Source organism: Zingiber officinale, chromosome 4B (assembly GCF_018446385.1).
Source record: "Zingiber officinale cultivar Zhangliang chromosome 4B, Zo_v1.1, whole genome shotgun sequence".
Taxonomy (NCBI): domain Eukaryota; kingdom Viridiplantae; phylum Streptophyta; class Magnoliopsida; order Zingiberales; family Zingiberaceae; genus Zingiber; species Zingiber officinale.
This window is the reverse complement of record NC_055993.1, coordinates 140,322,050-140,338,491: the sequence shown is the minus strand read 5'-3', so window position 1 is coordinate 140,338,491 and position 16,442 is coordinate 140,322,050. Positions and strand designations below refer to the sequence as shown.

Sequence of the window (16,442 nt, the reverse complement as noted above, 5' to 3'; positions counted from 1 at the left end):
CGTGCGCAGCGTTCGAGGAACGAGAAGCCGGGTCGGAAACCTGCTCGAGGAGAAGGCCGGAAATTGGATTCGGGTGAGCCCTATTTCGGTTGGCCGAAATCACCCAAGCGATCAAAGCTTCGGAAGAAAAGGAAAAAGAGAAGCTGAAAGCTATTTATACCATGAAGGTTGAAGGCAGTATTTATACAATGCAGGTTGAAGGCGCCCTCAACATCATTGAGGGCGTCCTCAACATTGAAGGCGCCTCCATCATCTTGAAGGTGCCTCAGACCAGTCCGAGGCACCTTCAAGGGCATTGGAGGCGCCTCAGACCCAGTCTTCGTGACCGTTTGCAACCGGATAGAGCTTTATCCGATCAAACTACTTGGAGGCGCCCTCAACCCTCTTGGAGGCGTCTTCAACACTCGGGATAAGATTTCCAAGAGCTTTATAAAGACCCCTGGAGCTAGGAAATTAATCAATCAACTCAGTATTCAATTCCTAGCAATAGTTTAGAACTTTCAGTATGTAAAAGGCTTCTCCGCCTTCAGAGAAAGAGATCTTTCTGAGCTTTTTCATTGCCTTGGATTAACAACCCCCTGGGTTGTAACCAAGTTAAATTCTCTATCTCCTCTTTATTTCTGTTAGTTTATTTCTTTATTATTATTACATTTTTTGAGTTGAAAGAAACGAGGAGGGTATTTTTATTGTGCAGGCAATTCACCCCCCTCTTATCGGCCCCGCTGCACCAACATTATCTTCGACCGGTGAGACTTCCAAGATTGGAGCAGCAACCTAAGGTGATTCTGATAGTATAGGAGAGTTATTAGAGAGTTCCGGAGCAGGACCTAGGATGCCATCACTTCTGACAAAATTAGGTGGCATTAAGAAAGTACCACTTGTATCTAGAGGAGAGATCAAAGAAGCTACCGAAAAAGGGAATAGAGACTCATCAAAAGTAACATGTCGTGAAATATAAATTCATCCTATTGCTATATGCAAGCAACGATAACCATGGTGCAAATTGCTATAACCAAGAAAAATACATTGTAGTGAACGAGAGTCAAGTTTGTGTTTAGAATACGGGCATAACCATGGATAGCATGCGCAACCAAAAATTCGAAGAAAAGTGTAATAAGGGATTTGATTATAAAGTTTTTCAAAAGGACACTTATGATTGAACAATGGAGTAGGAAGTCAATTTATGAGATATATTGCAGTGCTAACAGCTTCATCCCAAAATTTACGCGGAACCGATACATGATGAAGAAGAGCCAAGGCAATTTCAACTATATATCTATGTTTTCTCTCAGCAGAGCCATTTTGTTTTGGAGTATGAGGACAACAAACTCGATGAACAATTTCACAAGAGATAAGATGATGACGGAGAGCTTGATATTCGTCTCCCCAATCAAAATGAAAAGAGAGTATTTTATGATTAAAATATCGTTCAACTTGAATTTGAAAATTACAGAATATATCAAATAAATCAGATTTCCTTCTCATAGGATAGAGCCAAGTATATTTACTAAAATGATCAATGAAGGTAACATAATATTGGAAACCTTGATTAGATAAAATAGGTGCAGGACCCTAAACATCAGAATAGATTATTTCAAGTGGAAAATTAGAAACATGATCAGATGAAGAGAAAGATAGTTTATGACTTTTAGATTCCATGCAGACCCTATATGAATGAGATATAGAGGAGGTAATGGAAGTAGGTAAACCATATCTATTGATGATTGACTGAACAATACAAAGGGAAGGATGACCAAGTCGAGCATGCCAAGTTGGTTTATTTGTGTGTTCACCAATAAAAGCTTTAATTGAAGAACTCTGAAAATAGTAGAGGCCATTTTTGATTCTCCCATAAAATACAATAGCATTTGTTTCTCTATCCTTTATAAGATAATAATTATGATGAAACTAAAAAATGACATTGTTATCAAGACAAAATTGACGTGTACAAAGTAAATTTTTAGTGATAGATGGAACATGAAAGACATTGCGCATGTGAAAAGTTCGATTAGATAAATGAACATATGTGTTTCCAAGATTAGCAATTTGCAAACCTGAATCATCGCCTACTTGAACCGTATCTGAGCCATAATATGACATTATGTCTGTAAGGATATTATAATTTAATGTGACATGATGAGTTGCTCCGGTGTCAATATACCAATCAGTAGATGAAAACTCTGGGATTTTACCACAAATAGACACAGATGAGAGGACTTTAGGATATACTTGTGATGATTGTCTTGAGGTTGTAGGACTACCAATAAAATTTGAGTCAAATGGATTAGGACATTGAATATCAAAATGTCTATTTCCGAGACAAATTTTACATTTTACCCGAGACCAATCAAGTCTTTTAGGGCATATATTTCTAGTATGACCAACGATATGTCAAATCTGACATCGGTCTGAACTTTGCTTTTGGCCTCTTTGATGTCGTTGAGTATTTAACATCTAAAGTAAAAATAACTTATTCGGCGGCAGCTGTTGGACGATGTCACAAGAAAGAGCTTCTATCTTGTGGTTGTCGGTCGTGGAGAAAAACCACAGAGACAGAATCGTTAAGGAAACTCTTTTTTTTTTTTTGTGGAAGAGAAACACAAAGATTAAGGAAGAGGAAAGAGAAACAAAGGGGTTAGCGATGGAAGAAAACAGAGAAGAATAAGAAAATTAAAATACGTAGGAAAGAAGAAGAGATTTGAGGGAAAAAAAATTTAAAAAGGGTTTACTGTTTATTGGATTTCCGCCTCAAAAAGTTGAGGGAAGATAAAAAGAGATGACTCTGATACCATGTAAAAAGAAGAATAGGGAGAGAGTAAGAAATAATATAAGAGCAATAAAATCTATTATTGATTGATATTTGTCCTAAGGATAATACAATATATAATGTTCAAAAAGTACTTGCTCAATTGATCAATTAATAAATAACGAAATTATTCTGAGAATTATTTTGAGAATAATTCTAATAATTATAATAGAATTATGAGAATAATTCAAATACTAATTTGATTTGATGATTTGATCCGGTCAATTCTAATAATTATCTTTTACCTTGTGCACCGCCTCCAATATAGAGTCCTACAACGTAGCCGGTCGGAAGAGGAGTCCGACCGAAGGAGAGGAGGAGGAGCTACGTTAGCGCCAGAGCCAACGCCGAGTTATTTTCCCAGTTCCCACTCCGTCTTCTTTGACATCTTTTGTCGATAGTTCTCCTAAATCTAATTCGTTTAGTTAACACAACTGCGCCTTGTTTGCGCCTTCATCTCATTTTGATTTTGATTTTGATTTTATTTTTTCCAGTTAACTAATATTATATTATTATTATTTTAACTGTGAAATCATTTTGCGATGGCGTTTTGTAATTCATATATTTTTTTTAAAAAAAAAGGAAGAAAATTGAATAAGTTTTCAATAGCCTATCCATCTTTTCGGCCCAAGAGCCCATAAGAATATCCGGCCCACGAACTTCCCCTAGAGTTCGAACTGAGTCATCAAGTAGAGACGGGACAAGGAGCGAGTGATCCCGTGGAGACATCGTCGTCGCTGGTAGCTTCCTCCGGCGGCATTGGCGTCGATCAAAGGCGATTTCTGTGGGATTTCTTGATCGTCACGCAAGTATATCATCCAATGTCGTTGTCCTAATGGCGTTTCGATCATCGCCAATCCAAGTCATTGTACAGATCGTTTGTGTGATTTGTTGATCGATGTGGCTTTTGTTGACTCCCCTATGGATAATTGATCGAGGGATGATCTGATAGACGAGCATCGGCGATACTAAGGCAGATCCACGTGTTGGCGGAGATTGACAAACAGAGTAGATACTGAGAACGATACACGCTTGACTCGCCGTCCGAGGTTCTGCGAATACCATGAATCGAGGTATGGGGATATATGTACTCTTCTAGGCTTCACACAAGCTTTAACCTGAGATTACATTTTTCTTGTTTGCTTGCTTCTTGTTGCACGAAAATATAATGCATGTTGGTAAGGTTTTGCAATTCATTGAGCTCCTTTTTCTTAAATGTAAATGACAGTTTGTATCATCTAAGTGTTTGGCACGCTTCTTCCTGCGGGAAATATGTAACAATTTCATGTTTAACTATAAATGCCCTAATACTGAATTGTGCCTGTATACCATCAGAATTCAGTTTTAAGTCAACTGGAACTGATCAGGAGTAGAAGCTGCTGAATTTGTGTGACAAGTATATAGATGGAATTGATTGCATGAATAACAGGATTTTAGAACACGTAGGTTGAAATTGTTCTAAGTGCGGTAACGTCACATTTAAATCACCTTTCTTGAGTTCTCTAAATTAGTGGCTAATTTCTTGTCATGTTTGTAAGACACTCCAACTGTACAAAAAAACTAATTTTTTGCAGTCTATTTTTTCCAGTATACAACTCATTTCTATGATAAAAGAATTGATCATATTCCAGTAGTTAAATATTTGTGTCCGAAGTGGACTCCACAATCAACCCATGGCTTGTCTTTGTTCCTCATCTGAACATACCTGTATCTTCTTTGCCATGGTATAGGAAGTTTTACTTGAGCATTTATGCCATCTTGGATCTTCATGAAGTTTACAACTTGTGTGAGAGATATTTTTTACAAGAACTACCAAACTGCAGGACAAAAGAATGATGTTTTTGTCAGAGATGGTAGTTGTAAACTACATTTTATATATTTTTTTAACCTTCTAATTACTATCATGGTAAAAAAGTAATTAACAGTAGGACAAGTCACCTTGGTGCCTCCCCACTCCCTTGCCATCCCTAAATCAAATTCCTCATTATTAGGAAAGTTAAAGCCTCACTATATCTACTTGTCATTCTTGGCAGGTGTTACAGGAGCTGCTCTTTGCCATCCAAATACTCTTATTGGGCTAGAAGAGAAAGGTTAGATTCTCTCTAGTGCAGTGCAATTATTGTACTTATGATATGAAAATAGAGTGGAGTCTTCTTTTCGAGAAATTGTTCAATCGATCTTACCTGCTACAAATATTGAGTTATAATGCAAATAGTCCCTAGAAAATTTGTGCCTACCTGTATAATTCATCTTTAGCATCTTCTTGAGCATGTGACACCTTTTTGAAATGCTTATCCAAGTATGCTTGCAATAAAGTGTCAAAGAAACAGTGCCATGCTATGTTTTTTTACTGACCAATAATGTTGAGCGTGCATACTTAAAAGAAGAGGTCCCAAGAACAACATTTCCCCCTTTTTGTGCTTCTTTGTGTGGTAAACTTGCACACAGATGAAAGCTTCAGGAAGAGAATCTTCTGAGTCAAGACCCTTTTCAAGTGATCCATCCTTTATTCTCCTTGTTCAATGATGATGCAGTAGCAAATTGCTCTCATAGATGACCTTTGTAAAGGTAACTTGAGTACTCTATTTGCAATGAAGAGACAATTTATGAATTACTTATGCAATTTGACATTTGATATCATGGTCATGCAGGTTATAATTGAGCTCCTTTTACTAATCTGGTAGATCTTAACTTCATGATCAAGATATCTGTATTTGTACTAAATCCAAGTGTATGTGATAAAATACGTACAACTTGATCAATAAACATCATCCTTTCCAATCATCTAATTTTTGTTAATGATAAGACAACAAACTAACTGATTGAATATATTCTAATTCTAAATTAACGTGTTTTGTTCTTTTATCAAGGACAGTGACATGGGATGGAGATTTCAGATCCATGCATGTTTTCTTGTCTGTCCTCTATACCAAATGAAGCCTTTTCATTCCATGGCACTCTTACTCTCTATAACATTAAGAATCTGTCACCATCTACTCGTGTTTAAAGACACACTTAGTTCATGCAGTAGATATAAAATATAATAATTATGAGTATTTTTTTTTTAGTTTGATTCATGTAATAGAATAAGCATAGAATGTTTTATGTTTAATTGACTGGACTGTTTTATGATGATAAAATATCTCTGTACAAATACTTTCAAAGGATCGGTGTGACCAATCGACCCCATCCAATTGGCATAATAGAGCCAAGTTGCTTCACCCTCAAGTTTGACTAGTCCACGCCGTTCAATTGACTTCATTGGCCCAAACTTTGATACAACCTAACTCATTTGATCAGCTTGATCAACCTATTCTACTTGACAAACTCTATCAATCCATTTGACCCACTTGTCTTCCCAGCTTGATTAGTCCGTCCATCTTGACACACCAGACCATTTGTCCTAATCAAATCATCAGATCAGACCCCTTCTAACTTGACTGGTACATTTAACCCATCCATTTGGCTTGCTTAACTTGCTTAGCTTGCTCGATATAGTGTAAAAAAGAGCAATATTGAGAATTGATACTTTAAATTTATTTTGTAGTCAAATATAAGGATGAACTGAAATAAAATAGTCATTCTTATCAATCAGACCTACCATAAATTTTACAATTAAAGGCTGTTTTCTATAATGACTGTTTGATTTTGTAGCATTGCAAACTACAAGTCAAACTAGAAATCTTTTCCAAAGTATAGGACATAGTTTATGTCGGGCATAAAGTAGGAACAAAAAAAAGAAGGCAAAAGTGACATAGAGTAGAGAGTGTGTGTGCAGAGCACTATGGATGAGATATATCTTTGATTTGGTGCTCCTCTTTATGTTTCCACCATCCAATAGAGCACTTCAAACTTTGGCAAACCCTGTAGATTATTATTCCTTACAAAGGGGCCAAGAAAAGGGTCCCCCACCACAGGAAGCATGCTTGTTTATGGCAGGACTGCCAAATCTATCACCCTTCTTTTTGAGTGATGGCTTAAGATTTCATGCAAATAAAGGTAGAGCCTCACTTTTGATTCCAATTCTCTTCTTCTCAGCCTTTAGGACCATGTTATTAAGTTGAAAGCTTTGTCTTTTTTTTTTATATATATTTGTACTCAATGTCTCATCTCCTCCCCCACAAAAGCTTTGTTAAAAAGTCGTATTAGCTTTGTGGTCCTGTATATTGTGGTTCGACCTTATGCAAGACCCAAACGAGATCAATACATGGAACTCAGTGATAACTCATTGTTAGATAATTGATCATTTTTGACTTCTACTAAGGCATAAGAAGAGATTAAACATTACCATAAGTCACGTCAAGTCAGGTAAGAATAAGCATGATGATAACTTAAACCATTTGTCGTTTGAATACCCCTTAATAGCTCATGGAGTTAGACAAGTCAAGCAGTGATCAGATGACAACACAATGGATGCGTTAGAAGGTTGAACCTTCTGATATCCCATAACTGAGAAACCTTGTGGTTCATTTTGCATTTAATTTGGGGATAGACAAATTGCCTTTGTTGTCCATTAATTTCTTAGATCATTCACAATACATTTAATATGATTAATTCACAACTCTCTCTGTTTGTTTTGGTTGTGAATTCAATTTTAATTTTTGATATCTGATTAATTTATGCCTACAAACTAAACATTACATTAGTTAGTTCTGTTACACTTTTATCATCTTTGTAAACAGATAATTACACCTGCAACTATTTTATACCTCCTTGCTAAAACAAAAAATAATGTTAATGCATGCCATTAAAATTAATTGGTGTGCTTAAAATAATATTTTAAAGCAAATTTGGAGCATAATTTAATAGTCTAACATTCGTGCACAATTATAGTATGATAATAAATGCTTCTGATAATTTAATAGTCTTAACATTCGAATTGGAATGCGTTAACATCAAGGCCAAAGCTGGTTTTAAAATTAATAGTATTTCATTTTTGTTATTTTTTAAAAAATTATTTCATGTCATAAATCAACAATTTTCCAACAATGCAAAAGTAATTGCGGTATATACTTGTCACAAATCCATGACCAATTTCCTCTTTTTTTCATTCCTTTTGTTTTCCTTCCTCATAATAAGGAGAAGAAAGATTAAAATTATGGTGAATACAATTAATACTTTAACATTCAAAATATCTTGATTTTTTTATATTTATATATTTATTAAACAAAGTCATGAGGTAAAAGATGAAATCATCACCATAATAACCTCTCTAGAAGGGTTTTATATACTTTGGAAGAGAATAAATTTTAAGAGGCTTATTTAATTTAAATCAAGCGGCCTTTTAAAATCATTTGTCTCGAATATTAGATGAGTGTGACCTTCTAGAAATCATATATTGCATTAGGATGATAAAAAGATGTGACTTGTCATTTATTGACATTTTGGAACAGGTAGATACGCCAGTGACCACATAGCTAAGCAACAAAATTTCAACCTAACAAGTCCCTGAGATTATGATGTTACAGTAGAATATCTAAATTGTTATTTAGGTATTTATGATTTAATCTTTAATTATGATATATTTGTAAGATTTTTTTTTCAAATAAAAAATATAACTAAGTTACTAAATTTTTAAACTAGCCACTCCAAGCTCCAACTCTTTCTAATTTATCCTTAATCATCCTTTCAAATTTAAAAGTTTCAACCCAACAACCCACAGCGCATTAGAAGAAAGTGTTAATGGATTCAAAATGGAAAGTCAAAATTCTTTTCTATTATTATTATTATTATTTTAAATTCACAGACCTGTTTTTGTTTTTTATTTTAAAAAACAAATTTAATAAAAAAACAAAATTTTAAAGTTACCGGCGTTGACCACTTATACGATGACGTCACCGTCGCGTCAGCTTCCTCGGGAACGTCAGCGTCCAACTGTCATGAACTTGTGAGTCTTAAGCCGTCCGATGCGAGAGGAGATGAACTGTGACCGTTAGACCGAAGAATGGCCGTTGAGGGTGCAGATCTACGTGGCCACATAACGTCCAGGTGGCCGCCTGCAACACGCGGACGGGAGAATTCCGTCACCGGCAGTGAAGCGGTGAGCCGATTGTATGATTGCGTCGCGGATCCGGTGTTCGCGTGGTCGCTGGGCCTTTTACCCTTCCACCTTCCCGTCTCGCCACGTGTCCGGGATCGTGTATCATTGCGGGCCTTCCCCGTAGTATTTATCCTCCCCCGGCTTCTCGTCCCCTCCTCGGCCTCGAGCAAGCGTTTGAGATTTTGCGCTCGCTTCGTTGTATTTCTGTTGCCTTCTCTCTGAGATTTGAGTGTGGGAAGGAGGAGGAGGGTGGCGATTGATCAATCGAACGATTGATTGGTTCTTGCGGCGATCGATGGCGAAGGTGGTTCCGGTGCCCGAGGTGTACGCACGGGACCAGATGATCTCATGGTTCCGGAGCGAGTTCGCCGCCGCGAACGCGATCATCGACGCGTTCTGCAGCCACCTGGCGCAGAAAGATGGCGGTGAGGAGTACGAGTCGGTGTTCGCTGCCCTGCACTGCCGGCGCCTGAATTGGATCCCGGTGCTCCACAACCAAAAGTACTTCCCCATCGACGAGATCTCCTTCGAGATCCGCTTGCTAGAAGCCAACCGCGATACCGCAAGGGAGAGGCTTCGTCTTCCTCCGGCACAGTCGGAGGAGACGATCAATTTTTGGGAGAGCGATAGCCCTCCCGCTGAGAATGAAATACCTTCCCCGGAAGAGCAAGCTTCCGGCGAGGCGGTGGAGGGAAGCATTGAGGTCGCGGGGATCGGGGAAGACGCTGCGGCAACGGCGGATGCGTCTTCTGGAGGAAACTCGGAGCAAACTTCTCCGGAGGCGGAGGCCATTAAGGTCGCCTTCACAGAGGAAGCGCCGGCGGAGGAAGAACCTTCCTACAAGGCGGTGCGGAAAACCATTGAGATCGCGGGGATCGAGAAGGACGCGGCGGCGACGGTGGATCCGTCTTCTGGAGGAAACTCAGAGCGAACTCCTGCGGAGGCGGAGGTCATTAATGCCGCCTTCACAGAGGAAGAACCTTCCGACGAGGCAGTGGGGGAAAGCGATGAGGTAGCGGGGATCGAGGAGGATTCGCCTTGTGGAGCAAAATGTTCGCTTCAGATTCAGAATGCTGTCGAAGACGGCGACGCCACCGGAGGTATCTCACATTGAATATCTGGATGCCCTTTTTATCGCTTATTTCCACTCTTTCTGCATTCACCGGAATTCGAATCTCGCCTCCTCGGCGAGACTGCATACGATCCGATCCGGGTGCCCCCTTTACCCTCTATTTTCTTATCCCCTACGGCGTTAAGCCGACGAGTCCGCGGCCATCACTCTCCCTACAGCAGCAACCGGCGGCGAGATCGAAATGACAGAGCCGCGAAGGCTGCGATCCGTCCAATGCGGATCGGCCGATGGTCCCCGAGTCTGGTTAGTACGGGGCGGCGATGTCGGCGGAGCGAGTTCTAACTTTTCATTCCTAGTTTTCTACGGCATCTCTTGTTTTGTTCTATTTGGTTTTGGTTTGATTCGGTTTGGTTCAATTCCATCTTCCTATGATCTGTCATTGATTGAAGCATTACCATTATTAAATTCCCTCGTGCCAGGATCGCAAGAACCAGCTTCGGCGGTCGACATTTCTGCCGACGATGGAGATTTCTCAGCGCGCCTGGAGAGGATCAAGCTCTCAAAAGGTTTCGTCGCAAAGGAGTCAGTGAAAGGGCATATGGCGAGTTCTATCTCTACTCACTTTCTGTTTAGAGATGCAGTAAAAGATGATCCGTGTTTCTTTTGTCAGGTTAACGTTGTCAAAGGTCTCAAGATGTATGAGGGTATTTTCACAGACTCAGAGTTGCCTGACCTCGTCCAGTTCATCAATGGACTTCGTCATGCAGGTCGAAGAGGAGAACTCTCCGGTAAAGCCACTACACACATTGCTTCTTTTAAGTGATTGTGAAGATGATATTGCTTCCTTCATATGTTTCCAGGGGAAACGTTTATTTTCTTCAATAAACAAATGAAAGGGAACAAGAGGGAGATCATTCAATTCGGCGTTCCATTATTCCAGCCAACCACTGAAGGAGAAAGTAAGTAGACATTTCTGAGAAGGATTCATTGTTCCAATTTTCAGAGGGAAAACTTCACACAAAATTTAATTAATGAAGGTACCACCGAGCCAATTCCCCCTGAATTGCAGAACGTAATTGATCATTTGGTCCTTTGGCACATCATACCAGATAATAAGAAACCCAACAGCTGCATTATCAACTTCTTCGATGAGGTAGCAGCTCCTTTCTTTTACAACCAACCTAAGTTTTCTTCCAAGACTCTTGCTAATTTTCCCCTGGTGCAGGACGATTATTCTCAGCCCTACTTCAAGCCTCCCCATCTGGAAAACCCCATTCTGACACTCGTCCTCTCTGAAACGACCATGGCTTTTGGCCGGTCGCTCATCAGTGACCCCGAAGGAAACTACAAGGGATCGCTAATTCTTACACTCAATGAGGGGTATGCAATTGCAAACAACACCACCAATATTGTTGAATTCTACTACCACAGACCGCCATTAGCCATGATAATGATCATTCATGAATCTTTGTAGGGCACTCATAGCGATGCGCGGCAACAGTGCAGACATGGCGAGGCACGCGGTGTGCGCCTCGCCAAACAAGAGGATGACCGTCACATTCGTGAAGGTTAAAACCGCCGCTCACAGTTTGTACTCGCCTACTGCTTCACGGGCCAACCAAGCTATGATCTGGTGGCGACCGGAGTGCTCCCTCCCGCAGCCAACCATGCCCATGCCTGGAGTCATTGCGTACGGACCTCAAGCCATGATTCCACTGCAAGCTCCAGCCGCTGTCATGGTGGCGCAGCCAGGAGAAGTCGTCCTGACCACCTCCCGTAGGAACTCGCCGCCGCACAACGGAACTGGCGTCTTCCTGCCCTGGGCCACCGTCGCCCCGAAGAAGTACACTAAGCACCTCCCTCCGCGTATCCAAAAGCGGAGGCAATCCTTCTTTCCATCTTCGTTAGAAGCTCAAGCTTAACTAAATTTTGGTAGTGGATTTACTTCTACTATAGAGATTTCATGGTTTGACGTTTTAGAGATCATTAAAGATTATGCAGATGTCTTCCAGACAAACTTTTGGGTCCTGTTTATCTATCTATTTATTTATCATCTTCATAGGCGGAATTTCCGGTCTAATTACTTGTGATGTAAAGTTTTAACTTATATGAAATAGTGACAGAGCAGATCAGAGCAGAGCTGAGCTGAGGCTTGCAGTCTCTCTGGTGAAGTCCCCAAAGTTTTTTTCTAGTGAACAACAAAAAAATCTTATCCGGTATTCCTCGTTTTCTCCGGTGAGTTGATTCTCGCTACATTAATGAAGCCCGCCTGCCTTCCTCCACCTGCGTTCTTTTCCGGCGGTGTATGGAGAGCGAGGACGGCGCCGTGCTGAAGCTGGTCCACCCAGGCCGCTTCGTCGAGATCCACCGCAAGGCCCTGACTGCCGGCGAGGTGATGGCCAGGAACCCCCGCCACTTCGTCACCCGCCCCGACGTCTTCCGCTTCCCCTGGGTCGTCGTCCGGCCCGAGTCCCTCCTCTGCCCCGGCAACGTCTTCTACATCGTCCCCTGCCACACCCTCTACCGCCTCGTCCAGACCTCCCGCCGCGGCGACCGCAACGAATCCCCGCGGCTGAGCGATCGCCGGCTCCACCCCAACGACGGGGCGGTGACGTACTCCGACTTCGACGGCCAATCGTTCGTCGTCGACGGCGGTGCCGGCGGCCTCAGGGAGCAGCAAGCCTGCGAGCTGAAGCCGTGCTTGAAGAAGGGAAACTCGAACGCGAGCTCGAGCTCTGCGTCGACTAGGCGCGGAGGAGGTTGCCGGCGTGTGGCCTTCATACTTCCCAAGGAGGACGATGAGAAGAATTAAGAAAACGGTTTTGTACCGGGGACAGCGTCCAAGTGATTAACTCTTCCGTTAATTCACCAAGTCGCATGTAATTTTGTGAAAATTTGTGTTCCAATTCACCGCTCAAAGCTCCAACAGGCAGGATAGGCCCGTCGAGACTGGCTGTGGGCAAAGAGAGATATATGTTCATTGTCGTTGAGAATGGCAATCATGTTGGAGTCGAGATACCGAGTGATGATGTGGGGTAGATGAAGATGAGAGGGAAAGATTTTTGTGTTGACAGTAGTTTTTCCTTTCTGCCCCGCCTCCTTCGCCATCTCCGCCGACGGAATCACGCCGCGCTTCATTCCTTTCACCACGCCGCCCTCTATTTCTGTCGCGACATCCACCTCTCCTCCCTCGCCATCCACCTGCTCCAGCACCGAGGCTACAGAGCTGTTGGAAGATGGGTTTGGTGGCCAGTAGGATAAGACAACTAACTGTTATAAACTAATGAGCTATGATACTCATCTAGAATTTTCATCTAGATAGACACATAAAAGATAAGATCCATCATTTCACTTTTTGTGGGTCCATTATTTATGTGTCTATCTAGATGACTTTTCTAGATAAAAATTCTAGATGAATATCATTTCTCTAAACTAATTTCTGAATGAAAAATAAAGAATTGATGATCGGACAGAAAATTAATTCATATATAATTTAAATTTATGGATTAAAATTAATTTGAATACGTGGAACAATTGAGAAATATTAAATTCTAATTAATTCATTGATTGATTAAAAAATTAATTATTATAATTAATCATATTAATCAATTAAATTAATTAATTATAATAAAAAGATTTAAATGAAAAATTTAAGGGAAAAGATAATTCTCATATTCTTTTATCCTTAAAAAAAATCTTTCACCTATTGAGAGTAACTCTTCATCCCTATAAAACAAACTTTATTCCTTTCACTTAAAACATTCAATTCTCAAGTTATGAATTCTCCTATTGAGTTCTCTTCTCTCTCTTCTTTCTTAAGAGTTTCAAGACTTCGAAAGTTCTACTGGGCTCAAAATTTGGAGTGTCCCTATTTTGAGACGTAAGTCGTTGAATCTTAGGAGATGATTGTCAATAAACCGTAAGCACCTGAGCGGAGCAATATCGTTTTAAGAAAAGAAGGTATGCCCTTTGTTGGTGCAACATCCCTCAGGTCAAGGTTGACCTGGTTAACCAAGCTGAGTCTTGGTTTGGGTTTAGATGTTTGACAATAAGATACTGATTGAAGAAGAGTCCTAGCAGGTCAAGGGAGTGACCGGATACTTGACTGGGAAGTCCTAGTGAGTGAAGCTAGGCAGATGGAAAGTCCTAGTGAGTGAAGCTAGGCAGATGGGAAGTCCTAGTGAGTGAAGCTAGGCAGATGGAAAGTCCTAGTGAGTGAAGCTAGGCAGATGGGAAGTCCTAGTGAGTGAAGCTAGGCAGATGGGAAGTCCTAGTGAGTGAAGTGAGTGAAGCTAGGCAGATGGAAAACCCTAGTGAGTGAAGCTAGGTGAAAGTCCTGGTGAGTGAAGCCAGGCAAGGAAGGAAATCCAGATGGATCAAGGATGATCGGACATCTGGTGTTGGGAAGTCCAAGTAGGTCAAAGGATTGACTGGATACTTGGCAAGGAAGGAAGTTCAGATGGGTCAAGGTTGACCAGACATCTGGTGGAAGTCCAAGTAGGTCAATGGAGTGACCGGATACTTGGCACGACGAGTAAAAGTCCAAGTAGGTCAATGGAGTGACCGGATACTTGGCACGACGAGTAAAAGTCCAAGTGGGTCAAAGGGATTGACCGGACACTTGGTGGGGAGTCCTAGCAGGTCAAGGGAGTGACCAGATGCGAGGCATGATGTACCAACAGGTCAAGGTTGACCGGATGTTGGTTAGGAGGTTTGGGACTTGGTTTTGGGCAAAACCAAGTTCGGATCGATCCGTGGATCGATTCAGCCGTGGATCGATCGTGGATCGATCCGATTCTTCCCGGACAGAAGCTCGGATCGATCCGTGGATCGATCCAGAGTCCCGTCGAATCGGCGGCGATGTGCCGCGATAGCGCCGGATCGATCCGTGGATCGATCCGCCGTTCGATGAGGCGCTCCGGATCGATCCGTGGATCGATCAAGCCTCCGATCGATTCGGAACATTCGAATCGATCGGGATCCGACCGTTGCGTCGGGTTTAAAGCCGCAGGCGAGCGTGGTCTTCGGCATCTCTTCACGAGCTCTTCTCAGATTCATTCCAGCTCCTCCACAGCTCTCTACAAGCACGTGATCGCCAGTTCTTGAAGGTTCTTGGAGGCTTTCCAAGTCAAGAGGCGGATCTATTGCAAGAGGAAGAAGTTAGGGTTAGGGTTTTTACTGCACATCTTGTAAGCTTTTGCTTAACTTGTATTTCCCTTTCTTCTTCTTGTATTGAGAGTGTTGTAGGGCTTCTCCGCCTTTGGTAGTTACCATAAAGGAGTGTTATTCATAGTGGAGGGTGTGTGCGTTGGTGTGGATCCTTGGATTAGTCACCTCTTGTGAGGTGGATACCAAGTAAAATCCTAGTGTTAGCGTGCTTGTGTTTGTTTCTGTATTTTCCGCTGCACATCCAAGAAGAAACAAGCAACGCCCAGCAACGAAGCGCACCGAGCGAACGCGACGAGCTATTCACCCCCCTCTAGCTACTTTTGGTCCTAACAAGTGGTATCAGAGCAAGGCCGCTCTTCACCGGAATCATCGCCGGAAGGGTCAAGCATATCAAGAAAAGCTAGAGGGTGAAGAAGTTGGAGCAAATTCTTCAAGTTCAAGATTTTATCAAGCTCAACTTCAAGATGCAATTCCAAGATGGACTTGGATTTGACACAAGGGTGGCTCCACCATACACATCCACAAGCTTCGATTCTTGGAAATCAAGAATCGAAACCTTTCTTATGATGGAGATAGAGCAATGGTTTGCTCTAATGGAAGGCTTCGAAGCTCCAACAAACTCCAAGGGCAAGCTTCTCAAGAAAAGCAAATGGAGCTCGGAGAAAATCCAAAGGTGCGAGGCCAATGAAAAAGTGACCAAGCTTTTGGTCAATTTATTGCCAAGCACCATCCTTTGCAAAATTGGAGAATTTGAAGATGCAAAGGACTTATGGAGCAAATTGGCCAAGCTTCATGAAGAGATCCCCTCCACTGTACGAGATCAAGAAGAATCCAGAGAGGGAGACTCTGTGGAGCAAGACCAAGAGGAGGATTCCGAGGTTGAGAGATGCTCAACCTCCGAAGAAGAGGAAATCCAAGAAGCTTCATCCTCAAGGGAATGCAACGAAGGGAACAAGGAGGGAGCATACTCCTTGTTTCATATTCAAGATGATGAAGCCTCCACCTCTAGGATTGAGGGGGAGCAATCCTTGGTGACACCGGATCAAGAAGAAGGAGAAGCTTCTACATCCGGGTCAAGAGAAGAAGAGGAGGAAGAAGCTTATACCTCCACAAGTCAAGAAAAATCAAATGGAGGAGAATCAAGGTCCGATCAAGAGGAAGCTTCTACCTCCGGATCCAAAGAAAAAGATGCCACCCCTACAAGCAAAGGTATAAATATTTCAATTAATAATAAAAATCATATTATATGCTTTGAATGTAGGGAACATGGGCACTACAAGAGCAAGTGCCCTAAATTAGCCAAGAAGAAGGGCCAAGTGGCACAAAAGGGCAAGGTGAAGCCCAAGGAGACCATC

General features: G+C 41.7%; 1 protein-coding gene and 1 long non-coding RNA gene across 2 annotated transcripts; both read left to right on the top strand.

Annotated features, from left to right (window-relative positions):
- The first annotated feature begins 3,506 nt into the window (after positions 1-3,506).
- LOC121978047 lies at positions 3,507-5,573 on the top strand. The gene is made up of 3 exons (XR_006111117.1): positions 3,507-3,879; positions 4,840-5,374; positions 5,458-5,573. It is a non-coding gene; the product is annotated as an uncharacterized LOC121978047 (long non-coding RNA).
- Positions 5,574-9,010: 3,437 nt separating this feature from the next.
- On the top strand, positions 9,011-12,932 carry LOC121977176 (RNA demethylase ALKBH10B-like). The gene is made up of 7 exons (XM_042529740.1): positions 9,011-9,946; positions 10,398-10,519; positions 10,589-10,706; positions 10,779-10,877; positions 10,956-11,071; positions 11,144-11,298; positions 11,393-12,932. Exons 1-7 carry the CDS (start codon positions 9,142-9,144, stop codon positions 11,838-11,840), a joined length of 1,863 nt encoding a protein of 620 aa, XP_042385674.1. The 5' UTR covers positions 9,011-9,141; the 3' UTR covers positions 11,841-12,932.
- Positions 12,933-16,442: the final 3,510 nt, after the last annotated feature.

Bases quoted from the DNA above. Each gene is read 5' to 3' on its own strand.
- LOC121977176 (XM_042529740.1), top strand. From the start codon at position 9,142: ATGGCGAAGGTGGTTCCGGTGCCCGAGGTGTACGCACGGGACCAGATG. The intron at 10,707-10,778 runs GTAAAGCCACTA...ATATGTTTCCAG, and splicing joins TCGAAGAGGAGAACTCTCCG to GGGAAACGTTTATTTTCTTC. The intron at 11,072-11,143 runs GTAGCAGCTCCT...CCCCTGGTGCAG, and splicing joins TTATCAACTTCTTCGATGAG to GACGATTATTCTCAGCCCTA.